The sequence below is a fragment of the Pituophis catenifer genome, unplaced genomic scaffold (genome assembly GCF_029215685.1).
Source record: "Pituophis catenifer annectens isolate HBS135680 unplaced genomic scaffold, rPitCat1.0.hap2 SCAF_2, whole genome shotgun sequence".
Taxonomy (NCBI): Eukaryota; Metazoa; Chordata; class Lepidosauria; order Squamata; family Colubridae; genus Pituophis; species Pituophis catenifer.
Genome location: NW_027256882.1, coordinates 195,415,919 through 195,441,842, shown reverse-complemented (window position 1 = coordinate 195,441,842; position 25,924 = coordinate 195,415,919). Strand labels below are relative to the sequence as shown.

Here is a 25,924-nt window from a genome sequence, read left to right as displayed (position 1 = left end):
CCTAGTTGCGACTTCCACTTGCCCCTTGAGTAGGACTCATGAGTTCAGAAGAACCCCTAAGTTATGGATCAGATCTTTCTGGGGCAGTGCCACCCCATCAAAGATGACAAGTCCTTGATCCCAGAGCCCCATGTACCCAAAGCCATTCGGTCTTGCCAGTGTTCAGTTGAAGACTGTTGTCCCCCATCCAGGCCCCTACAGCATCCAGGCAATGTGAGAGGGTGGCCACAGCATCGCCTCGATCCCCAAGAGTGAAAATATAGAGTTGGGTGTCATCAGCATACTGTATATGCCGCAACACATGATGACAGATAATACTAAAATTTAAATAATAAATAAATAATAATCTCGCCCAGTGGTTTCATATAAATGTTGAAAAGGAGTGGAGAGAGTACTGAGCCCTGTGGCACACCAAAGAATAGTGACCGACGGCAGGACTTTTCATTCCCTCAATTAATTGGAGCATCATCATCATCATCCATCATCGAATCTTTTTCAATTCCTAGCAGTTCCATCTAAGGAGTGATTCTTACTAATTCTTCATAGCTTGTCTCATCATTTTGCTATCTTTGAATGTGATAGTTGAAAGGGATTAAAATTCATCTTGTTTAAAGACCAAGGCCTTTCCCCTCCACAAAAGAAAGATACCAATCACCAGGCTTCCTATTGCAGAACTTTTTATTTTTGCATATGCAATCTCTCTCTTCTCAATCTGTAAAATGCCACCTACGGATGTGAAAAAGGGAGATTTCCAGACAGGAAGTGCAGATCAGTTGGAATTGATGGTTTCTTGAATCCAGGAAATGTAGTTGCAAACTTTAGTGTAGACACCAGGGAAGTCTTTCAGAGCACATCCTCTGCCCCAAGAGACAATTCCTTGGAGTTCACCATTACAGACAACCGGACCACCAGAGTCACTCTGAAATGGAAATGATGAACATGTTTTCAGCAAGCAGGATAGCAAGTCAGCAAAGATAACTTGCATTATCTATAATTTGCATGCTCTAGTGGGTGGAGGAATGGAACCTATTGCAGAAGATGAAAGATCTTCTAGGTGAAATTACTTTAATACCACTCTATATTAGGTGACATAATTGCTACCAGGATGGGATGAAAATCTTAGAAATGCTACTTCTTTCTGATAAGGGCTTCCTAAAAGAGAGGGCAGATTCAACGTACGGTTCATAACATAATAAAAACTGGAGGTCAAGCGATTGATGTTGTTTCTTTGTTCATTAGAAGCAGGCAAAGACCACAGAAGTTACAGAAACAACTCCTGAGTGTAAGGATCTCTTCTCAACTACCACCTTGCTATTGTATCCCCAGGCCTAACATCAGCTAGCTATGAATTTAATTCATACAGTAGGAGATTTTTGAGCACCATCTGAAATATACGCTAATAGTGGAGGAAAGATTTACCTGACAAGAGTCTTTTCCACCTTCCAGGTATCCTGCACAAAACATATTGTCGGTGATTTTATCTCGATAAGCCCCAATGCACTCAGTCTGAGAAAGTACCGGGACATCCACGCACTGTAGGAGGTCTGGATAGTGCACTGTGGGAAAGATTAAAGAGGCTGTGTTCATTTTCAGAAGTAAATATTAGACATGCACTAGGAATTTTCTACAGAGCAAGAATAGAAACGAAGAATCTCTATAAACCTCTATAATATAGTTGCCCTAAAAATGCCAATCATTCTTTCTTTCACGGGAAAAAATGTTCCAGTTGAACAAATTTTGAATTTAAGGCAAGTGCTGAGTTTCTAATTGGGATACAGGTAGATCTCGTCTTACGGCCACAACTGAGGTGAAAATTTCTGTTGCTAAGCCTGACAGTTGTAAAGTAAATTTTGCCTCATTTTACAACTTTTCTCGCCACAGTTGATAAGTGAATCATTGTAATTGTTAAGTTAGCAACACTAACTAACTAGCCCCTCTGCTGTTTAATCTCTCTATAAATCCACTTGTGGCCCAGTTAAACCAATTAGAGCACCATCCCCTAAACTAGCTAATAGACATATTGCGTCTCATATTGCTGATGAGAGAGCACTTTAATCACAAACACAAATTGGACTTAAATGAGCCTTGAACACTCTGGTTAGTTACTGCACTGAATAGGCCTTTAAAATTAATGATAGAAAAACTAAGATTATGATCTTTGCAAAAAGACTTAAATTGCATGCCTGGAAGATAAATGGCCCAAACTTCAAGCAAGTCATATCCTTTAAATATCTGGTTACCCATAACTCTACTAAATGCAGTGGACTTCTAAACCATGTCATCCAGAATATCCCCACCCCCTCCCCCCCCAAAAAAACCAAGCGGTAGCAATTCAATCTTTTTATTTTCCCAGGGGACCACAATATTTTCCAGCAGCACTGAAGTTATATTCAGCTACGGCTCACACACAATTCCATTTGGTGCTTAGCTAGGACCTTACTCCTCTTTTACTTCTCTGGAAAGGGTGCAATCCAAATTCCTAAAAGCCATATTTCAGGTTGTATACTGTGTCCCTAATGTAGTATTATGGAGGGAGGCAGGAGTAACCAAAATTGAAAAAAGCATATGGATTTACATTTTTGCACATTGGCTAAAACCATTCTTTTTCCCTACAGGTTTGCATTCTCTTCTTGTAGAAGACAGTTTCATATCGGTATAGTTCAGGACCATCTCAAAAGACTCCAATATCTTGGTTTCTCCAGGAAAGAGTTTCTAATGTTGGGGTATGAGTGTGCACTTAGAGTAGGTTAAACAATGTACAGTGGTAGCTTGGTATTCAACTGCTTTGGAACTCATCGAATTTGATACTCAATGCATGTTGAGGTGAAAATTGTGTCCCAGTACTCATCGTTTGTTTGGTACTCAATGCACAAGCTAGAACTTGTCAATATTGTGTGCCTTCTTACTCACTATATTATTCGTTTTGGGAAACATTTGTTTGATACTCATTATTGTTGACACACATCGGTACCAACTTCCGGGTACTCCCGGAACCAAATAACGCTGAGTACCGAGTTACTACTGTATTAATGATGTGGAAATCCAATAAGGTTAGGCTACTCTTCCCAAGAATGTTTATCTGAACAGTCATACTTTCCCTTTAAAGCTGTGAGATATTTATATCAATTAACCATTCCAAAAATGTGAAGAGTATTAATCTTAGCATGCTGCAACACATTTTGCACAGCAGTTGTGGAGGGCCTATACAAAAAAAATATGATATGAGCTGAAAAATACCCATAGACAAGGGGCTACTGAAACTATAGCTTATGTCCTGCTATACTGCATCTCCTATAAGAACGCACAGACTCAATTTATAACAATTTACGAATAAAATATCTGGGAAATACTGGTCGTATACCTGCAACTACTGTTATAAGATTGATATGAAGTAGTTTCTTTGAATGTGACCAAATTCTGTTATGCTGTATGTAAAATTAAGCAAATTTAACTATCCATGGTTAATCCACCGCCAATTATAATATATTATTTTGCTATTTTTATTTTTTACTATTATTGTTGTTTTAATACTTTTATTTGCTGATCTGTGACTGTAATAAGGATTGATTCATTGATTAGTAACACACTTTTTAAGTGCATCTGGTTTCCCCATTAGCTTGTCGGAAGATTGCAAAAGGTGATCACATGACCCCAGGACACCGCAACCATCATAAAAACATGCAAATTGCTAAGCATCCAAATTTTGAACGCATAAAAAAGGGGATGCTGCTGTGGTTGAAAGAGTGAAAAAGTGACAAGTCACTTTTTTCAATGTTGTAATTTTGAAGGCTCACTAAAGTGATGGTTGTAAGGTGAAGACTACCTGTATATTGTTTTACTTGACATCGTGATATTTATAATGGACTTTGGAGGGAAATGAATGCCAAAAATAAATTTCTACTCACCGCCACTGCTGAGGGTGTTGCCCCAGCCTGAGACTAAACATTTTGCTCCAGTGGATGGACAGCTGCTTGGTAGACGGATTGCTGAAACACGGGAATTGAGACTGGCTGGTTTGGATAGTTTGATGAGCATGATGTCATTGTCCAAAGTTTGGGGGTTGTATTTGGGATGGAGAATGATTTTGGCTGCATCGATGTGCTGCTCGGAACCATCATATTTGGTCAAACTGTGTTCCCCAAGTCTCACTTGGATTTGGCTGAATCAAAAGAAGAAACGGAAATTTTGGTCATATCTATTTACATCTAACTACCTTTAACTCACAGTAAGTCAAAAGCCAGACCCACTAATATTGCTGCTCAGAAGGGCATCCTGTTGCCCAGAATGGCTGAATCCTGAAAAAGATGGACACAATTGTATGTTGACTTCCACTATTGGGCAGGCAATGAACACTTCTACCAATATGTGTGCATACTTATCTACAAATAAAAGCATGTATGTGTATCCTTTATTCGATTTACTAATACAAGTAAATATATCAGTGCAATGGTGATGTTCCAAATAAAATAAGAACACATTGTTACTTACGACCTACTGCAGTGAGCAGCGGAAACAATCCATTGGTTGTTTATGATGGAGCCACCACAGATGTGTTTCCCGACATTCAAGGAGACCTGATAGGGGACGGAATGTTTTTGGCAGGTGTAGCCACCCACAATCTTATCATCATCGTCATCATCGATGGGGAAGGCAACTGGATAATGAAAATATATAGAGAAGATTTCATAGTGGGTGAAACAGGAACCAAATATTCACCACTTTTTCGCAGTAGGGATTCATGAAATCTTTGGTGAACTTTGAGGGGTGCCCATTACGAGATCTTCATCTCATTCATATAAGCCACAGGATGGCCAGTCAGCCAGTTTTATACGAGTGACTGATATATATCGCATGCATGCATAACTCAGAATGCTATTCCTTGTCTGGGTAAGCAACAGTGTGAAATATGAAGAAAACAGTCCGAAGTTATATGAGGAGGAAGGAAGAGAGGCCAGAAGAGAGGAAGGAGAGAAGATACATTTACATTCACCCTACCTCTCTTAACTATTAAAACATCCTAATGTCCACCATATTTCTGCACCAGTTTGCCAACTTGTTTTTTATCTTCAAACTTTCCATTTTTCAGATTTTATAAACTTTGTCCAACCATAAGTCTCTCCATCTTTTTTTTTTTTTTGCTCTTCATATATTTGCTTTGCAGATTGAGCCTCATTTATGAAGGGATTCATAAATTTTTTGGTATAGTTTCAAGGGTGCATTTAATAGGATCTTCATCCCATTCAGGCAAGCGATGGAGGCCAGTCAGGTAGTAGGAAGTCATATGAGCAAGGAGGGAGGGTGAAAGGGAATAAGAGAGGATTTCCTCCCCAGGATTGTACAATTGGGTGATCTGCAATCTTGGGTGGGTCTGATTTCATGAGTCATAGACTACCCCTTCTACATTCTGTAACATCTTTTTGCCTTCACGTTTAGCAGCTTCATTTGAAACATCCACTTTCCTTGGCAATTTCATCCATAAAGACACCTGGTTCAAAATTAATGATATTTGTCTAATACATTAGCTCGGTGTTTCTGAACTTTGACATATTTTCGACATATGAACCTTAACCTCTAGAATTCCCTGGAAAAAATTCAGTAGATTAATTTTGATGGCTTTGGAGTCCCACCTTTACAAGTTCAGTCCTGAATTGTTATAATAAGTTCTTAGGTTCACTAGTTTGCTGTTCAAATTCTACTTGAAAATCTACAGAGGTCTCTTTCCAATCTCAAGATGAGACTTCTCAGCACTTGTTCTGAGGAAATGATTGACTTACCAGCTGCTCCCAAGCATGCCACCAGCCAAATGAACTTCATGTTGTCTTCTTTCGTCAAGACCAGAGGAGCTGCTGCACATATTTATATTGTGAGACCACTATTACCTTTGCTCCAAGGACTCAATCGAAAGCAAAAATACGCAGTGGAAAATACAAACTTTGTTACTTGGAATTCAATCAAGAACAGGTGGAGAGGAAAGATGGAATTCACATGAGTTTTCCTCATATCTGATCCATCTAACCATTTAATACTGACATTCTTAGAGCAATACTGCGGATACTGAATTTATCATACTAAAGGTTAAATATTCTATCCTTGCAGGTAAGTAAATACTATTTCTACGAAGTGGAAAATTTCTGGCAATGTTATCATTATCATTTGAAAGGTTCCTGGGTCTTGTTGGATGATACTGCTTAATCGATGGGGACCACAATGTGGGTGAAAAAGTATATTGAACATGGTCATAAAATTTCAGTTAAGAAGAGAAACTGGGAATGTTTCTCTCAGCCGAGTCCATAAAACTGATATTAACCTAACAGCTGGTTTTGGTCATATCTCTGCTTAAATGAGCTTTCATTTTATAAATGAAAACTCAATTACACTGGAACATTTGTGTTTAATTCATAATCATAATGATAAGTTTATTTGTCAAGCATATATAAGATAACAGGTAAAAGTATAAACATAATTTGAATTCATGAAAGGAGTAAGTAAAAAGGAATATTAGGACAGGGACGGTAGGCACACTAGTGCACTTATGCACGCCCCTTACAGACCTCTTAGGAATGGGGTGAGGTCAACAGTAGACAGTTTAAGGTTAAAGTTTTGGGGATTTGGTAAAGAAATTACAGAGTCAGGTAGTGCATTCCAGGCATTGACCACTCTGTTAGTGAAGTCATATTTTCTGCAATCGAGTTTGGAGCGGTTTACCTTGAGTTTGTATCTATTATTTGCTCGTGTATTGTTATGGTTGAAGCTGAAGTAGTCATTGACAGGAAGGACATTGTAGCGGATAATTTTATATACTATGCTTAGGTCAGACTGAAGTCAGCGTAGTCTAAATTGTCTAAGCCCAAAATTTGGAGTCTGGTGACATAAGGTATTTTATTGCGGTTAGGGGAATGGAGGACTCTTCTCGTAAAATATCTCTGGACTCTCTCAATTGTATTTATATCCGATATGCAGTGCGGGTTCCAGACAGATGAGTTGTATTTAAGAATTGGTCTAGCAAATGTTTTGTATGCTCTAGTTAGTAGTACAACATTACCAGAGAAGAAGCTACTCAAGATTAGGTTAACAACTCTTAATGCCTTTTTGGCAATGTTGTTACAGTGGGCTCTGGCACTTAGATGTTTAGAAATGAGTACTCCAAGGTCCTTGACAGAGTGAGGGCCGTTTACAAGGTCATGCCCATCTAATTTGTATTTTATGTTTTGATTTTTTTTGCCAAAGTGCAAGACTGAGCATTTGTTGGTTGAGATTTGAAGTTGCCACTTGATAGACCAATCTGACACATAGTCAAGTTCTTTTTGAAGGGTAGTTGCATTGTCGGTGGTGTTGAATAGTTTAACATCATCAGTGAAGAGAACACAGCTGCTTTTAATATGATTACAAAGGTCATTTATGTAAAGTATGAAGAGGTTGGACCTAAAACATTGCCTTGGGGAATACCGATATTAACATGTACCGGATTTGATAGAGCGCTTCCTATTTTGACCATTTGTTGCCTGTTTGACAGGAAGGCAGCTATCCATTCATTGTGGAATCAGCTTTCCTGTGTATTACATATAATACAAAAGAGAAAAAAAAAATACATCTCAAAATTAAAGTTTGTCTTTTTAGTTCTCCTGATTGCTAGAAATGGTATGATGCTATCATCCAAGACTTTTCTATAAGGAAACAACGATCTTTGAATCTTCAAAATCCATTCTCAAAATAAATAATGAAGAGCAGCTGTGCACCAAAGAGACAGGCTAACACAGAATGAACTTTGCAGTGTCTGAAAACTGAGATTGTACAAGAAAGAAAACGGAGAATTGGAAAAAAAAAGTTATTGATTTCATTGCTAATAATGCCTGTCATAATCTGCCATTAACATTGTTAGTGAGTCAGCTCTGTAACTGGAAGAGAGATGAGTTCCTCTGGCATTGCAGGTCCCCACCTTCACTTCCTGCTTGGTTAGAGACACTTAGAAGCCCTTCCTGCCACCAAAGAGGTGCTCCCGAGAGCTTCTTCTGGGCCAGGATTCAAGGGCAGATGTCAAGCAGGTAGGGATTATTGTTGTCAATTGGATAGATAAATTTTGCCATTCCCACAATTTAAAAAAAAACAAAACAAGAAAAAATGGTGTTCGGAAAAAGGAGAAAGAAGGAGGAAAAAGCTGAGGAAACAAACTGATCAAGAAGCGAGGATTAGGAGGTTTGTTTGAATGAGTTGAGAAGTGCTAGAGTAGAAGTGATCCAGCTTTTGATGTCTGATTATGGTCCTCTGTCTTAAATATGTTTAATATAGAATTATAAATTTTACTTGATATATTATACCTTAATAATTTATTCTTATAATGATTTCACTACTGTTGTTTTTTAGTATATTGTTTTTGAGTTTATTTTGGTCCTTTAGTTTATTTTCAGCTGAGTTGGGCATTGTTTTTAGATGGAGTTTGGTCCATCCTCTTGCTGCTGTTGAGGGGGTTGACTTAATTTGGCAAAGCGAAAACAAAGTGCTACTGAAAAGACATAATGCTCATATCTTGGTGTGGTAGCTTTCCTGCACTCCCCTTCCTGAATGTGAAATTTCAAAGCCTTTTTTGGTTGAAATGTAAGTAGGATTTTATAGCAAACATTTAGTGACACAAGGAGATTAATAAGAAACGTTTAAGGAAAATAGCACTTTTAGGTTTCCAGTGTGACAGCGTCCATTGGTATCGGCAGGAGCTTAATAGTGGACAGACAGAACTACAATTCATCGGCTTATCCATACAAGGAAACAGTCCACAGATGGAAAACAAAAACTACAGCATATACAGATGAGAGGTGACCCATGCTTCTCTCAGTATTCTCCAAATGAGGCTGCAAAACCAGCAAAATATTTCTGTGCTGTTTCTCAGGCACAGTGAGAGCTCCAGGTTTCACAGGTTTCACATGAACTTTGCATAGCTCCAGTCAGTCTCTTTCCATGTCACAAAGATATACAAGCCAAACTACTGCAATTGTAGAGGATCTGAATTACAGGAACATGGACCACTAAAAACTTTTCTCGAATACTAAAGGGGGGAAAGAAAAAATCTGGCAAAAACAAATTGACTATTATGAATGACAAGTTACAAACACATGGTAGAATGTTATTTGGAAGATGGATATAAAAGCAAAGAGTTTAAAGCACTCTCCTCCACTCTGGTACCCTCCAGATGTGTTACAGTGCTTCCAGTTAAGACGGTGACTACCCTGTAGGGTGAAAGACTGCCAAAAGAAAGTTACAATTCTGGGATCCAACAAGATGACATTGTTTAATGGAAGAGTCCCATAGATGTGCCTCCCCCCCAGATGGGTAGGATGAGTCAAGATGGTGGGACATATGAACTATATTTGTATTAAACCTAATTATATTAGTTGGATTATGTACCATCATGCTGTTTTTGGCTCCTACTAATAACTAGCTTAGAATTCCAGATAAAATTGTCACTGCGAGATCAAAGGGGCAACTAAGGATGGATCAATTTTCTTCTCCAATTCAGTAGTGTCCTGTGCGAATATTTGTGAACCAGGTAGATTCTTCTTCAGTGATTTGCATGCACAAATGTCAAAGGGAAATTACACTAGACCTTTTATATGAATCAACTGATTTTAAAGATGTACACAACACAATACATCTTCATCCTGAATAGAATCCCAACTTTGTGAACACAAACATTGTTTGGTTCCTTCATCTCCAGAATAGGACACTGTTACAAGACAATAAAACTACTTAGAACTGCAATCTGATCCTGAAATACAATCAGTTCTTGCTTCATGATGATAATTAGGACTTGAATTTCTGTCTCTTAGCAATGCGGTTGTGAAGTGCAACATTGTATGACAATGACATTGTCAACTTGCATTCTTCTGTGACTTTTTTCAGAATCACACTCTAGCGTATACCTTAGATGGAGCAGATTTCCATCTAAGTACTGATTCATCCAGGTCTTCATAGCTTCCATCATCATTTCACTAATTTTGAATGTGACCATTGAAAAGAATTAAAACTCATCTAGTTTAAAGGCCAAGACCTTTCCTCACCACCAAAGAAAGATACCAATCGGGAAGAATTAGAATATTTCAAGATATGGAATTATTTTTATCGTTGGTTGGAAAAGAGATATAACTGATTAATTTTATAATTATGTATAAAAACTTGATGACTAAAATATTGTTTTAGCAATGAATTGTTATAATGGCTTGGATGAAGATTAAGATAGAAGACACTTATGGAAGAAGAAGAAGAATTTTGGAAGATAACACCGAGATGTCACAGGGAAGGGATGACTGATATATTAAATGTTTGTTTGTCTTAAAAAAATAAAAAAAAATATATAAAGACAGACAGACAGAAAGAAAGATACCAATCACCAGGCTTGTCATTGCACAATTTAGTTTTTATTTTTGCAGCTTTAATCTCTCTCTTCTCAGTCTGTGAAGTGTTAGTTATGGCTGTGAAAAGGGAGCTTTCCAGACAGGACGTGCAGATCAGTTGGAACTGATGACTTTCTGAATCCAAGAAACATAGTTGCAAACTCTAGTGTAGACACCAGGCTTGCCTTTCAGAGCACATCCGTCGCCCCAAGAGACAACTCCTTGGAGTACTCCATTGCAGACAACTGGACCACCAGAGTCTCCCTGGGAAAGAAGCAAGATATTGAATGAGGAAATATAATTTGCATTATATCAGATTCTGGTGGATGGAAGCAAGGAATAGATTGCAGAAGGTAAAAAAAAAAAAGTCTTCCAATAGAATTGATTTAATACTCTTCTATATCAGATGTCATAATTGTTTCCAGGATGGGATGAAATCCCAGCAATGCTCCATCTAACTGGTAAGAGCTTCCCAAAAGAGAAGTCAGATCCAACATATAGTTCATAACCTAATAAGAGCTGGAGATGACATGACTGATGTTGTATGTTATTCATTAAAAGCAGGCAACTGAAGACCACAGAGGTTGAAGAAACAGCTCCTGAATATAGGTATCTCTCTCCAACTACCCACTTCTCTATTATATCCTTAGGCTTAAACACCAGCTAGCTATGAATTTAATTTATACGTTGGGATATGTTTTGAGCACCATCTAAAATATATGATACAAAATGGGGAAAAGGGAAATTATTTACCTGACAAGAGTCTTTTCCACCTTCCAGGTATCCTGCACAAAACATATTGTTGGTGATTTCCCCTGGATAAGCGTTAATGCACTGAGTCTGAGAAAGTACAGGGACATTCAGGCACTGTAGGAGGTCTGGATAGCGTACTGTGTGAAAGATCAGAGAAACTGTATTCATTTCCAGAAATAGATATTAGACTTTCCCTAGAATGTTTGAACAGCCCAATGACAGAAATGAAGCTCCCCCTCCTTCTTTAAAATTGTTGCCCTAAGCATGCCAATCATCTTCTGCTTCATTGCAAAAATCTTTCAGTTGACCAGATCCTGGATTTAAGGCAAGTTCTGTGTATTCCATTGGTGTACATTGTTTTACATGGCATGGTCTGATTTATAAAGGAAATGGCAGGAAATGAAAGCCAGAATTTTTTTTTATTAGCAATTTACCCTCTGTAATCGTTAGCTTTGCTCAATAAACTAACTGAACATGATCACAGATGACTCTATCTTGATCAAAGAACATGAAGAAGACTCACCGCCACTGCTGAGGGTGTTGCCCCAGCCTGAGACTAAACATTTTGCTCCAGTGGATGGACAGCTGCTTGGTAGACGGATTGCTGAAACACGGGAATTGAGACTGGCTGGTTTGGATAGTTTGATGAGCATGATGTCATTGTCCAAAGTTTGGGGGTTGTATTTGGGATGGAGAATGATTTTGGCTGCATCGATGTGCTGCTCGGAACCATCATATTTGGTCAAACTGTGTTCCCCAAGTCTCACTTGGATTCGGCTGAATCAAAAGAAGAAACGGAGATTTTGGTCATATCTATTTACATCTAACTACCTTTAACTCACAGTAAGTCAAAAGCCAGCCCACTAATATTGCTGCTCAGAAGGGCATCCTGTTGCCCAGAATGGCTGAATCCTGAAAAAGATGGACACAATTGTATGTTGACTTCCACTATTGGGCAGGCAATGAACACTTCTACCAATATGTGTGCATACTTATCTACAAATAAAAGCATGTATGTGTATCCTTTATTCGATTTACTAATACAAGTAAATATATCAGTGCAATGGTGATGTTCCAAATAAAATAAGAACACATTGTTACTTACGACATACTGCAGTGAGCAGCGGAAACAATCCATTGGTTGTTTATGATGGAGCCACCACAGATATGTTTCCCGACATTCAAGGAGACCTGATAGGGGACGGAATGTTTTTGGCAGGTGTAGCCACCCACAATCTTATCATCATCGTCATCATCGATGGGGAAGGCAACTGGATAATGAAAATATATAGAGAAGATTACATAGTGGGTGAAACAGGAACAAATATTCACCACTTTTTCGCAGTAGGGATTCATGAAATCTTTGGTGAACTTTGAGGGGTGCCCATTACGAGATCTTCATCTCATTCATATAAGCCACAGGATGGCCAGTCAGCCAGTTTTATACGAGTGACTGATATATATCGCATGCATGCATAACTCAGAATGCTATTCCTTGTCTGGGTAAGCAACAGTGTGAAATATGAAGAAAACAGTCCGAAGTTATATGAGGAGGAAGGAAGAGAGGCCAGAAGAGAGGAAGGAGAGAAGATACATTTACATTCACCCTACCTCTCTTAACTATTAAAACATCCTAATGTCCACCATATTTCTGCACCAGTTTGCCAACTTGTTTTTTATCTTCAAACTTTCCATTTTTCAGATTTTATAAACTTTGTCCAACCATAAGTCTCTCCATCTTTTTTTTTTTTTTTGCTCTTCATATATTTGCTTTGCAGATTGAGCCTCATTTATGAAGGGATTCATAAATTTTTTGGTATAGTTTCAAGGGTGCATTTAATAGGATCTTCATCCCATTCAGGCAAGCGATGGAGGCCAGTCAGGTAGTAGGAAGTCATATGAGCAAGGAGGGAGGGTGAAAGGGAATAAGAGAGGATTTCCTCCACAGGATTGTACAATTGGGTGATCTGCAATTCTGGGTGGGTCTGATTTCATGAGTCATAGACTACCCCTTCTACATTCTGTAACATCTTTTTGCCTTCACGTTTAGCAGCTTCATTTGAAACACCCACTTTCCTTGGCTATTTCATCCATAAAGACACCTGGTTCAAAATTAATGATATTTGTCTAATACATTAGTTCGGTGTTTCTGAACTTTGACATATTTTCGACATATGAACCTTAACCTCTAGAATTCCCTGGAAAAAATTCAGTAGATTAATTTTGATGGCTTTGGAGTCCCACCTTTACAAGTTCAGTCCTGAATTGTTATAATAAGTTCTTAGGTTCACTAGTTTGCTGTTCAAATTCTACTTGAAAATCTACAGAGGTCTCTTTCCAATCTCAAGATGAGACTTCTCAGCACTTGTTCTGAGGAAATGATTGACTTACCAGCTGCTCCCAAGCATGCCACCAGCCAAATGAACTTCATGTTGTCTTCTTTCGTCAAGACCAGAGGAGCTGCTGCACATATTTATATTGTGAGACCACTATTACCTTTGCTCCAAGGACTCAATCGAAAGCAAAAATACGCAGTGGAAAATACAAACTTTGTTACTTGGAATTCAATCAAGAACAGGTGGAGAGGAAAGATGGAATTCACATGAGTTTTCCTCATATCTGATCCATCTAACCATTTAATACTGACATTCTTAGAGCAATACTGCGGATACTGAATTTATCATACTAAAGGTTAAATATTCTATCCTTGCAGGTAAGTAAATACTATTTCTACGAAGTGGAAAATTTCTGGCAATGTTATCATTATCATTTGAAAGGTTCCTGGGTCTTGTTGGATGATACTGCTTAATCGATGGGGACCACAATGTGGGTGAAAAAGTATATTGAACATGGTCATAAAATTTCAGTTAAGAAGAGAAACTGGGAATGTTTCTCTCAGCCGAGTCCATAAAACTGATATTAACCTAACAGCTGGTTTTGGTCATATCTCTGCTTAAATGAGCTTTCATTTTATAAATGAAAACTCAATTACACTGGAACATTTGTGTTTAATTCATAATCATAATGATAAGTTTATTTGTCAAGCATATATAAGATAACAGGTAAAAGTATAAACATAATTTGAATTCATGAAAGGAGTAAGTAAAAAGGAATATTAGGACAGGGACGGTAGGCACACTAGTGCACTTATGCATGCCCCTTACAGACCTCTTAGGAATGGGGTGAGGTCAACAGTAGACAGTTTAAGGTTAAAGTTTTGGGGATTTGGTAAAGAAATTACAGAGTCAGGTAGTGCATTCTAGGCATTGACCACTCTGTTAGTGAAGTCATATTTTCTGCAATCGAGTTTGGAGCGGTTTACCTTGAGTTTGTATCTATTATTTGCTCGTGTATTGTTATGGTTGAAGCTGAAGTAGTCATTGACAGGAAGGACATTGTAGCGGATAATTTTATATACTATGCTTAGGTCAGACTGAAGTCAGCGTAGTCTAAATTGTCTAAGCCCAAAATTTGGAGTCTGGTGACATAAGGTATTTTATTGCGGTTAGGGGAATGGAGGACTCTTCTCGTAAAATATCTCTGGACTCTCTCAATTGTATTTATATCCGATATGCAGTGCGGGTTCCAGACAGATGAGTTGTATTTAAGAATTGGTCTAGCAAATGTTTTGTATGCTCTAGTTAGTAGTACAACATTACCAGAGAAGAAGCTACTCAAGATTAGGTTAACAACTCTTAATGCCTTTTTGGCAATGTTGTTACAGTGGGCTCTGGCACTTAGATGTTTAGAAATGAGTACTCCAAGGTCCTTGACAGAGTGAGGGCCGTTTACAAGGTCATGCCCATCTAATTTGTATTTTATGTTTTGATTTTTTTTGCCAAAGTGCAAGACTGAGCATTTGTTGGTTGAGATTTGAAGTTGCCACTTGATAGACCAATCTGACACATAGTCAAGTTCTTTTTGAAGGGTAGTTGCATTGTCGGTGGTGTTGAATAGTTTAACATCATCAGTGAAGAGAACACAGCTGCTTTTAATATGATTACAAAGGTCATTTATGTAAAGTATGAAGAGGTTGGACCTAAAACATTGCCTTGGGGAATACCGATATTAACATGTACCGGATTTGATAGAGCGCTTCCTATTTTGACCATTTGTTGCCTGTTTGACAGGAAGGCAGCTATCCATTCATTGTGGAATCAGCTTTCCTGTGTATTACATATAATACAAAAGAGAAAAAAAAATACATCTCAAAATTAAAGTTTGTCTTTTTAGTTCTCCTGATTGCTAGAAATGGTATGATGCTATCATCCAAGACTTTTCTATAAGGAAACAACGATCTTTGAATCTTCAAAATCCATTCTCAAAATAAATAATGAAGAGCAGCTGTGCACCAAAGAGACAGGCTAACACAGAATGAACTTTGCAGTGTCTGAAAACTGAGATTGTACAAGAAAGAAAAGGGAGAATTGGAAAAAAAAGTTATTGATTTCATTGCTAATAATGCCTGTCATAATCTGCCATTAACATTGTTAGTGAGTCAGCTCTGTAACTGGAAGAGAGATGAGTTCCTCTGGCATTGCAGGTCCCCACCTTCACTTCCTGCTTGGTTAGAGAAGCTTAGAAGCCCTTCCTGCCACCAAAGAGGTGCTCCCGAGAGCTTCTTCTGGGCCAGGATTCAAGGGCAGATGTCAAGCAGGTAGGGATTATTGTTGTCAATTGGATAGATAAATTTTGCCATTCCCACAATTTAAAAAAAAACAAAACAAGAAAAAATGGTGTTCGGAAAAAGGAGAAAGAAGGAGGAAAAAGCTGAGGAAACAAACTGATCAAGAAGCGAGGATTAGGAGGTTTGTTTGAATGAGTTGAGAAGTGCTAGAGTAGAAGTGATCCAGCTTTTGATGTCTGATTATGGTCCTCTGTCTTAAATATGTTTAATATAGAATTATAAATTTTACTTGATATATTATACCTTAATAATTTATTCTTATAATGATTTCACTACTGTTGTTTTTTAGTATATTGTTTTTGAGTTTATTTTGGTCCTTTAGTTTATTTTCAGCTGAGTTGGGCATTGTTTTTAGATGGAGTTTGGTCCATCCTCTTGCTGCTGTTGAGGGGGTTGACTTAATTTGGCAAAGCGAAAACAAAGTGCTACTGAAAAGACATAATGCTCATATCTTGGTGTGGTAGCTTTCCTGCACTCCCCTTCCTGAATGTGAAATTTCAAAGCCTTTTTTGGTTGAAATGTAAGTAGGATTTTATAGCAAACATTTAGTGACACAAGGAGATTAATAAGAAACGTTTAAGGAAAATAGCACTTTTAGGTTTCCAGTGTGACAGCGTCCATTGGTATCGGCAGGAGCTTAATAGTGGACAGACAGAACTACAATTCATCGGCTTATCCATACAAGGAAACAGTCCACAGATGGAAAACAAAAACTACAGCATATACAGATGAGAGGTGACCCATGCTTCTCTCAGTATTCTCCAAATGAGGCTGCAAAACCAGCAAAATATTTCTGTGCTGTTTCTCAGGCACAGTGAGAGCTCCAGGTTTCACAGGTTTCACATGAACTTTGCATAGCTCCAGTCAGTCTCTTTCCATGTCACAAAGATATACAAGCCAAACTACTGCAATTGTAGAGGATCTGAATTACAGGAACATGGACCACTAAAAACTTTTCTCGAATACTAAAGGGGGGAAAGAAAAAATCTGGCAAAAACAAATTGACTATTATGAATGACAAGTTACAAACACATGGTAGAATGTTATTTGGAAGATGGATATAAAAGCAAAGAGTTTAAAGCACTCTCCTCCACTCTGGTACCCTCCAGATGTGTTACAGTGCTTCCAGTTAAGACGGTGACTACCCTGTAGGGTGAAAGACTGCCAAAAGAAAGTTACAATTCTGGGATCCAACAAGATGACATTGTTTAATGGAAGAGTCCCATAGATGTGCCTCCCCCCCAGATGGGTAGGATGAGTCAAGATGGTGGGACATATGAACTATATTTGTATTAAACCTAATTATATTAGTTGGATTATGTACCATCATGCTGTTTTTGGCTCCTACTAATAACTAGCTTAGAATTCCAGATAAAATTGTCACTGCGAGATCAAAGGGGCAACTAAGGATGGATCAATTTTCTTCTCCAATTCAGTAGTGTCCTGTGCGAATATTTGTGAACCAGGTAGATTCTTCTTCAGTGATTTGCATGCACAAATGTCAAAGGGAAATTACACTAGACCTTTTATATGAATCAACTGATTTTAAAGATGTACACAACACAATACATCTTCATCCTGAATAGAATCCCAACTTTGTGAACACAAACATTGTTTGGTTCCTTCATCTCCAGAATAGGACACTGTTACAAGACAATAAAACTACTTAGAACTGCAATCTGATCCTGAAATACAATCAGTTCTTGCTTCATGATGATAATTAGGACTTGAATTTCTGTCTCTTAGCAATGCGGTTGTGAAGTGCAACATTGTATGACAATGACATTGTCAACTTGCATTCTTCTGTGACTTTTTTCAGAATCACACTCTAGCGTATACCTTAGATGGAGCAGATTTCCATCTAAGTACTGATTCATCCAGGTCTTCATAGCTTCCATCATCATTTCACTAATTTTGAATGTGACCATTGAAAAGAATTAAAACTCATCTAGTTTAAAGGCCAAGACCTTTCCTCACCACCAAAGAAAGATACCAATCGGGAAGAATTAGAATATTTCAAGATATGGAATTATTTTTATCGTTGGTTGGAAAAGAGATATAACTGATTAATTTTATAATTATGTATAAAAACTTGATGACTAAAATATTGTTTTAGCAATGAATTGTTATAATGGCTTGGATGAAGATTAAGATAGAAGACACTTATGGAAGAAGAAGAATAATTTTGGAAGATAACACCGAGATGTCACAGGGAAGGGATGACTGATATATTAAATGTTTGTTTGTCTTAAAAAAATAAAAAAAAATATATAAAGACAGACAGACAAAAAGAAAGATACCAATCACCAGGCTTGTCATTGCACAATTTAGTTTTTATTTTTGCAGCTTTAATCTCTCTCTTCTCAGTCTGTGAAGTGTTAGTTATGGCTGTGAAAAGGGAGCTTTCCAGACAGGACGTGCAGATCAGTTGGAACTGATGACTTTGTGAATCCAAGAAACATAGTTGCAAACTCTAGTGTAGACACCAGGCTTGCCTTTCAGAGCACATCCGTCGCCCCAAGAGACAACTCCTTGGAGTACTCCATTGCAGACAACTGGACCACCAGAGTCTCCCTGGGAAAGAAGCAAGATATTGAATGAGGAAATATAATTTGCATTATATCAGATTCTGGTGGATGGAAGCAAGGAATAGATTGCAGAAGGTAAAAAAAAAAAGTCTTCCAATAGAATTGATTTAATACTCTTCTATATCAGATGTCATAATTGTTTCCAGGATGGGATGAAATCCCAGCAATGCTCCATCTAACTGGTAAGAGCTTCCCAAAAGAGAAGTCAGATCCAACATATAGTTCATAACCTAATAAGAGCTGGAGATGACATGACTGATGTTGTATGTTATTCATTAAAAGCAGGCAACTGAAGACCACAGAGGTTGAAGAAACAGCTCCTGAATATAGGTATCTCTCTCCAACTACCCACTTCTCTATTATATCCTTAGGCTTAAACACCAGCTAGCTATGAATTTAATTTATACGTTGGGATATGTTTTGAGCACCATCTAAAATATATGATACAAAATGGGGAAAAGGGAAATTATTTACCTGACAAGAGTCTTTTCCACCTTCCAGGTATCCTGCACAAAACATATTGTTGGTGATTTCCCCTGGATAAGCGTTAATGCACTGAGTCTGAGAAAGTACAGGGACATTCAGGCACTGTAGGAGGTCTGGATAGCGTACTGTGTGAAAGATCAGAGAAACTGTATTCATTTCCAGAAATAGATATTAGACTTTCCCTAGAATGTTTGAACAGCCCAATGACAGAAATGAAGCTCCCCCTCCTTCTTTAAAATTGTTGCCCTAAGCATGCCAATCATCTTCTGCTTCATTGCAAAAATCTTTCAGTTGACCAGATCCTGGATTTAAGGCAAGTTCTGTGTATTCCATTGGTGTACATTGTTTTACATGGCATGGTCTGATTTATAAAGGAAATGGCAGGAAATGAAAGCCAGAATTTTTTTTTTATTAGCAATTTACCCTCTGTAATCGTTAGCTTTGCTCAATAAACTAACTGAACATGATCACAGATGACTCTATCTTGATCAAAGAACATGAAGAAGACTCACCGCCACTGCTGAGGGTGTTGCCCCAGCCTGAGACTAAACATTTTGCTCCAGTGGATGGACAGCTGCTTGGTAGACGGATTGCTGAAACACGGGAATTGAGACTGGCTGGTTTGGATAGTTTGATGAGCATGATGTCATTGTCCAAAGTTTGGGGGTTGTATTTGGGATGGAGAATGATTTTGGCTGCATCGATGTGCTGCTCGGAACCATCATATTTGGTCAAACTGTGTTCCCCAAGTCTCACTTGGATTCGGCTGAATCAAAAGAAGAAACGGAGATTTTGGTCATATCTATTTACATCTAACTACCTTTAACTCACAGTAAGTCAAAAGCCAGACCCACTAATATTGCCGCTCAGAAGGGCATCCTGTTGCCCAGAATGGCTGAATCCTGAAAAAGATGGACACAATTGTATGTTGACTTCCAGTATTGGACAGGCAATGAACACTTCTACCAATATGTGTGCATACTTATCTACAAATAAAAGCATGTATGTGTATCCTTTATTCGATTTACTAATAGAAGTAAATATATCAGTGCAATGGTGATGTTCCAAATAAAATAAGAACACATTGTTACTTACGACATACTGCAGTGAGCAGCGGAAACAATCCATTGGTTGTTTATGATAGAGCCACCACAGATATGTTTCCCGACATTCAAGGAGACCTGATAGGGGACGGAATGTTTTTGGCAGGTGTAGCCACCCACAATCTTATCATCATCGTCATCATCGATGGGGAAGGCAACTGGATAATGAAAATATATAGAGAAGATTACATAGTGGGTGAAACAGGAACAAATATTCACCACTTTTTCGCAGTAGGGATTCATGAAATCTTTGGTGAACTTTGAGGGGTGCCCATTACGAGATCTTCATCTCATTCATATAAGCCACAGGATGGCCAGTCAGCCAGTTTTATACGAGTGACTGATATATATCGCATGCATGCATAACTCAGAATGCTATTCCTTGTCTGGGTAAGCAACAGTGTGAAATATGAAGAAAACAGTCCGAAGTTATATGAGGAGGAAGGAAGAGAGGCCAGAAGAGAGGAAGGAGAGAAGATACATTTACATTCACCCTACCTCTCTTAACTATTAAAACATCCTAATGTCCACCATATTTCTGCACCAGTTTGCCAACTTGTTTTTTATCTTCAAACTTTCCATTTTTCAGATTTTATAAACTTTGTCCAACCATAAGTCTCTCCATCTTTTTTTTTTTTTTTTGCTCTTCATATATTTGCTTTGCAGATTGAGCCTCATTTATGAAGGGATTCATAAATTTTTTGGTATAGTTTCAAGGGTGCATTTAATAGGATCTTCATCCCATTCAGGCAAGCGATGGAGGCCAGTCAGGTAGTAGGAAGTCATATGAGCAAGGAGGGAGGGTGAAAGGGAAGAAGAGAAGATTTCCTCCCCAGGATTGTACAATTGGGTGATCTGCAATCCTGGGTGGGTCTGATTTCATGAGTCATAGACTACCCCTTCTACATTCTGTAACATCTTTTTGCCTTCACGTTTAGCAGCTTCATTTGAAACACCCACTTTCCTTGGCTATTTCATCCATAAAGACACCTGGTTCAAAATTAATGATATTTGTCTAATACATTAGTTCGGTGTTTCTGAACTTTGACATATTTTCGACATATGAACCTTAACCTCTAGAATTCCCTGGAAAAAATTCAGTAGATTAATTTTGATGGCTTTGGAGTCCCACCTTTACAAGTTCAGTCCTGAATTGTTATAATAAGTTCTTAGGTTCACTAGTTTGCTGTTCAAATTCTACTTGAAAATCTACAGAGGTCTCTTTCCAATCTCAAGATGAGACTTCTCAGCACTTGTTCTGAGGAAATGATTGACTTACCAGCTGCTCCCAAGCATGCCACCAGCCAAATGAACTTCATGTTGTCTTCTTTCGTCAAGACCAGAGGAGCTGCTGCACATATTTATATTGTGAGACCACTATTACCTTTGCTCCAAGGACTCAATCGAAAGCAAAAATACGCAGTGGAAAATACAAACTTTGTTACTTGGAATTCAATCAAGAACAGGTGGAGAGGAAAGATGGAATTCACATGAGTTTTCCTCATATCTGATCCATCTAACCATTTAATACTGACATTCTTAGAGCAATACTGCGGATACTGAATTTATCATACTAAAGGTTAAATATTCTATCCTTGCAGGTAAGTAAATACTATTTCTACGAAGTGGAAAATTTCTGGCAATGTTATCATTATCATTTGAAAGGTTCCTGGGTCTTGTTGGATGATACTGCTTAATCGATGGGGACCACAATGTGGGTGAAAAAGTATATTGAACATGGTCATAAAATTTCAGTTAAGAAGAGAAACTGGGAATGTTTCTCTCAGCCGAGTCCATAAAACTGATATTAACCTAACAGCTGGTTTTGGTCATATCTCTGCTTAAATGAGCTTTCATTTTATAAATGAAAACTCAATTACACTGGAACATTTGTGTTTAATTCATAATCATAATGATAAGTTTATTTGTCAAGCATATATAAGATAACAGGTAAAAGTATAAACATAATTTGAATTCATGAAAGGAGTAAGTAAAAAGGAATATTAGGACAGGGACGGTAGGCACGCTAGTGCACTTATGCACGCCCCTTACAGTCCTCTTAGGAATGGGGTGAGGTCAACAGTAGACAGTTTAAGGTTAAAGTTTTGGGGATTTGGTAAAGAAATTACAGAGTCAGGTAGTGCATTCCAGGCATTGACCACTCTGTTAGTGAAGTCATATTTTCTGCAATCGAGTTTGGAGCGGTTTACCTTGAATTTGTATCTATTATTTGCTCATGTATTGTTATGGTTGAAGCTGAAGTAGTCATTGACAGGAAGGACATTGTAGCGGATAATTTTATATACTATGCTTAGGTCAGACTGAAGTCGGCGTAGTTCTAAGTTGTCTAAACCCAAAATTTGGAGTCTGGTGACATAAGGTATTTTATTGCGGTTAGGGGAATGGAGGACTCTTCTCATAAAATATCTCTGGACTCTCTCAATTGTATTTATATCCGATATGCAGTGCGGGTTCCAGACAGATGAGTTGTATTCAAGAATTGGTCTAGCAAATGTTTTGTATGCTCTAGTTAGTAGTACAACATTACCAGAGAAGAAGCTACTCAAGATTAGGTTAACAACTCTTAATGCCTTTTTGGCAATGTTGTTACAGTGGGCTCTGGCACTTAGATGTTTAGAAATGAGTACTCCAAGGTCCTTGACAGAGTGAGGGCCATTTACAAGGTCATGCCCATCTAATTTGTATTTTATGTTTTGATTTTTTTTGCCAAAGTACAAGACCGAGCATTTGTTGGTTGAGATTTGAAGTTGCCACTTGATAGACCAATCTGACACATAGTCAAGTTCTTTTTGAAGGGTAGTTGCATTGTTGGTGGTGTCGGATAGTTTAACATCATCAGTGAAGAGAACACAGCTGCTTTTAATATGATTACAAAGGTCATTTATGTAAAGTATGAAGAGTGTTGGACCTAAAACACTGCCTTGGGGAATACCGATATTAACATGTACCGGATTTGATAGAGCGCTTCCTATTTTTTTTTAAATAATTTTTATTAATATATTCTATACAACAATACACAAATAAAATATACAATCCTGCCACCATAGTATAATGTGATTACATTGTCCATAAATATAAAGTCATTCCTTTATACATACATATTTGCCATTATATATATACATCATCATATATCTATTCTATCCCACCTTTTCTGGACCCAATCGTACCATAATTTCCAACTGTTATAAAATTCTGAATCTTTTTTACCATTGATTAATCTAGTTAGTCTATCTGATTCCGCACACTCATTAATTTTATATATTATTTTCAAATCCATCGGTAAGTATTGATTTTTCCACTCCTGCGCATACGCTAATCTTGCTGCAGTAATAATATGAATCAACAAGAACCATATATCTGATTTAACATTCAAAGGTTTTGCCCCCAATAGGAAAATCTCGGGCCTTAATTCCAAATTAATCTGTGTAATTTCCAAAATCCATTGCCGTATTTTTTTCCAATATTTAACCGCCTGCGGGCAGGTCCACCATTGGTGAAAATAAGTTCCATTACTGTAACCACACTTCCAACAGCAGGCAGATGTCCCGGGAAACATTTTAGCTAGTCTCGCCGGGGGTAGATGCCACCGGTAGACCATTTTATATATGTTTTCTTTGTATGAAGAAGCCATGGTTAATTTCATATTTTTCAACCAAATCTGTTCCCATTGCTGGAAGTCAAGGGGATATCCAAAATTTCGCCCCCATGCTGTCATACAATCCTTCACTACATCCTGTTCTATCTGCAGAGACAATAAATATGCGTAACATTTAGATAGTATCCTTTTCCCTCCTTCTAATAAGATTTTATCCAATTCTTGTCTTTTATGGTAGATTCCTTCACTATATAAATCTTTTTTATATCTGGAGTGCACTTGAGAATAAGACCACCAGTCTATCTTATATCCTTGAAGAGTTAATAATTCTCGTGACTTCGGATTACGCTGAACATCCAAAAAAACTTCATACGTCAAGGTTTTCTCCCCTTTATACAATGTTGGGTAAATCTGAGCTTCCTGCGCCGAAATCCAACATGGAACTTTTGAATATACTTTTCTTCTAACCTTTTCCCAAGTGTACCCAAGCGTCCTACGTAAATAGTGATCATCAAAGTGTCTAGGGTGGCCGGATGCTCCCGGCCATAGAAAATAGTGCCAGCCATGTTGAAGACCGGCTCCTTCAAATGTCAAAAGTCGTCTCTTTTGTAGGATCATCCATTCTTTCACCCAAATCAAGTTCGCTGCTTGGTGATAGAGCTCCCAATTTGGGAGTCCAAATCCTCTTCTATTTTTGGGTTCTTGTAACATTTTAAGTCTAATCCGTGGCCTCTTTCCCTGCCAGATAAATTTAGATATACTCCTATCCAAATTTGTAAAAAACTCTTTATTCAACCTTACCGGGCTGTTTGGAATAGAAATAACAATTTGGGTAACACGCACATCTTAATGGTTGCCACCCTTCCCATAATTGATAGCAGGAGATTTTTCCATCTTTCTAGATCTCTGAGCATCTGGTTGTAAAGAGGAAGATAGTTATCCTCCTTTATGGAGGAGCATCTGGCAGTCAACCATATACCCAGATACTTAATTTTATTTGTTATTCTTAAACCCATTAACTGCTCCAGCTGTTGCCTTTGCATCTGAGTCATATTTTTCGCTAGGATTTTAGTTTTTTCTTCATTCATCAGTAATCCTGCTACCTTCCCATACTCTCTAATCAAGCGTAATAATTTCAGGCCCGAGTCCAGTGGTTGATCCAAGATAAATACAAAATTGTCTGCATAAGCCTGGACTTTAACTTCCTCCTGCCTAATCTTCATTCCTCTTATTTCCGTGTTTCCTCTCACTTCTCTAAGCAGGGGCTCTAAAGTTAATACAAATAGCAATGGGGAAAGGGGACTTCCTTGTCTTGTACCTCTACGAATTTGAATTCTCTCCATCTCCTCTCCATCTATTAGAACTCTTGCAGTCTGCTCCCGGTAGATAGCTCGAATTGCCTGAATAAAATTCCCACCAAACTCCATATATTCCAATTGAGAAATCATAAATTCCCAATTGATTCTGTCAAACGCCTTTTGGGTGTCAACAAAAATTAAAGCTAATTGTTTATCCGGGCAATTTTCAAAAAATTCTAGTGTATTCATGATAATTCTAAGATTATCTTGTAGATATCTATTAGGAAGGAAGCCGTTTTGGTCTGAATGAATGAATTGGTTAAGGAAGCAGCTAAACCTGGCTGCAAGAACCCCCGCAAATATCTTATAATCGGAATTTAGTAATGATATAGGTCTATAATTCTTAATAAGAGATAGATCAGTTCCTTCTTTTGGGATAATAGAAATATAAGCCTCAGTCCAAGATACTGGAACCTGAGCCTCTTTCATAACCGCATTGAATAAATCCGTCATGTGTCTTCCTACCACGTCAAACACTATTTTGTATAATTCAACTGGAAGGCCATCTCTACCCGGGGTTTTGCCATTTGCCTGTGCTTTCATAACTGTTTCTACTTCCTCCATTGTAAATTCTGCATTAAGAATTTCCTTCATTGTTTCCGAGACTTTAGGCAAGTTTGTCTGTTGCTTGTTTTTCTTTTCTTTATTTTCAGGCCCAAATAAATATGTAGACAAAGGTTGTAAATTAAACACTGTTTTATTTACTTGTTTTCTTCCACAGGAGATCTATGTACAAGCCAAGCAGTCTGACAGGAACATCTGCTTAAATACTCAAGGGGCGGAGCAAAAGATGAGGAGGAGTTAAGTGGAGGGATACATAAATCACATCTTGGGGATTAGCTCATCCATAGATATACAATTATACAGACAGTTAGGTATTTTCTTGGTGACAAATCCCCCTCTAAAATACCTAACGGTTAAAATGAATATTTATAGATTTAAATATGTATA

General features: G+C 37.9%; 3 protein-coding genes and 1 gene segment (V, D, J or C); 1 reads left to right on the top strand and 3 right to left on the bottom strand.

The window, feature by feature from the left end:
- LOC139310314 (T-cell receptor beta-1 chain C region-like) overlaps positions 1-25,924 on the top strand; it is a 157,589-nt gene that overhangs the window by 27,021 nt on the left and 104,644 nt on the right.
- Positions 770-5,814, bottom strand: LOC139313084 (cationic trypsin-3-like). Its single transcript, XM_070938459.1, has 5 exons — positions 5,775-5,814; positions 4,489-4,654; positions 3,906-4,159; positions 1,420-1,556; positions 770-919 (listed from the first exon to the last, which is right to left on the bottom strand). Exons 1-5 carry the CDS (start codon positions 5,812-5,814, stop codon positions 770-772), a joined length of 747 nt encoding a protein of 248 aa, XP_070794560.1.
- Positions 10,497-13,566, bottom strand: LOC139313087 (cationic trypsin-3-like). Its single transcript, XM_070938461.1, has 5 exons — positions 13,527-13,566; positions 12,241-12,406; positions 11,659-11,912; positions 11,136-11,272; positions 10,497-10,646 (listed from the first exon to the last, which is right to left on the bottom strand). Exons 1-5 carry the CDS (start codon positions 13,564-13,566, stop codon positions 10,497-10,499), a joined length of 747 nt encoding a protein of 248 aa, XP_070794562.1.
- LOC139313086 (cationic trypsin-3-like) lies at positions 18,247-21,318 on the bottom strand. The gene is made up of 5 exons (XM_070938460.1): positions 21,279-21,318; positions 19,992-20,157; positions 19,409-19,662; positions 18,885-19,021; positions 18,247-18,396 (listed from the first exon to the last, which is right to left on the bottom strand). The coding sequence occupies exons 1-5, from the start codon at positions 21,316-21,318 to the stop codon at positions 18,247-18,249; spliced, it is 747 nt and encodes a 248-aa protein (XP_070794561.1).

Coding starts and splice junctions, on each gene's coding strand:
- LOC139313086 (XM_070938460.1), bottom strand. CDS start 21,318: ATGAAGTTCATTTGGCTGGTGGCATGCTTGGGAGCAGCTG. Junction 20,158..21,278: donor GGCATGCTTGGGAGCAGCTG/GTAAGTCAATCA, acceptor TTCATTATCCAG/TTGCCTTCCCCATCGATGAT. Junction 18,397..18,884: donor GTGGAAAAGACTCTTGTCAG/GTAAATAATTTC, acceptor CTTCTTTCCCAG/GGAGACTCTGGTGGTCCAGT.
- LOC139313087 (XM_070938461.1), bottom strand. CDS start 13,566: ATGAAGTTCATTTGGCTGGTGGCATGCTTGGGAGCAGCTG. Junction 12,407..13,526: donor GGCATGCTTGGGAGCAGCTG/GTAAGTCAATCA, acceptor TTCATTATCCAG/TTGCCTTCCCCATCGATGAT. Junction 10,647..11,135: donor GTGGAAAAGACTCTTGTCAG/GTAAATAATTTC, acceptor CTTCTTTCCCAG/GGAGACTCTGGTGGTCCAGT.
- LOC139313084 (XM_070938459.1), bottom strand. CDS start 5,814: ATGAAGTTCATTTGGCTGGTGGCATGCTTGGGAGCAGCTG. Junction 4,160..4,488: donor GCTGCTCACTGCAGTAGGTC/GTAAGTAACAAT, acceptor CTTTTGATTCAG/CCAAATCCAAGTGAGACTTG. Junction 920..1,419: donor GTGGAAAAGACTCTTGTCAG/GTAAATCTTTCC, acceptor TTTCCATTTCAG/AGTGACTCTGGTGGTCCGGT.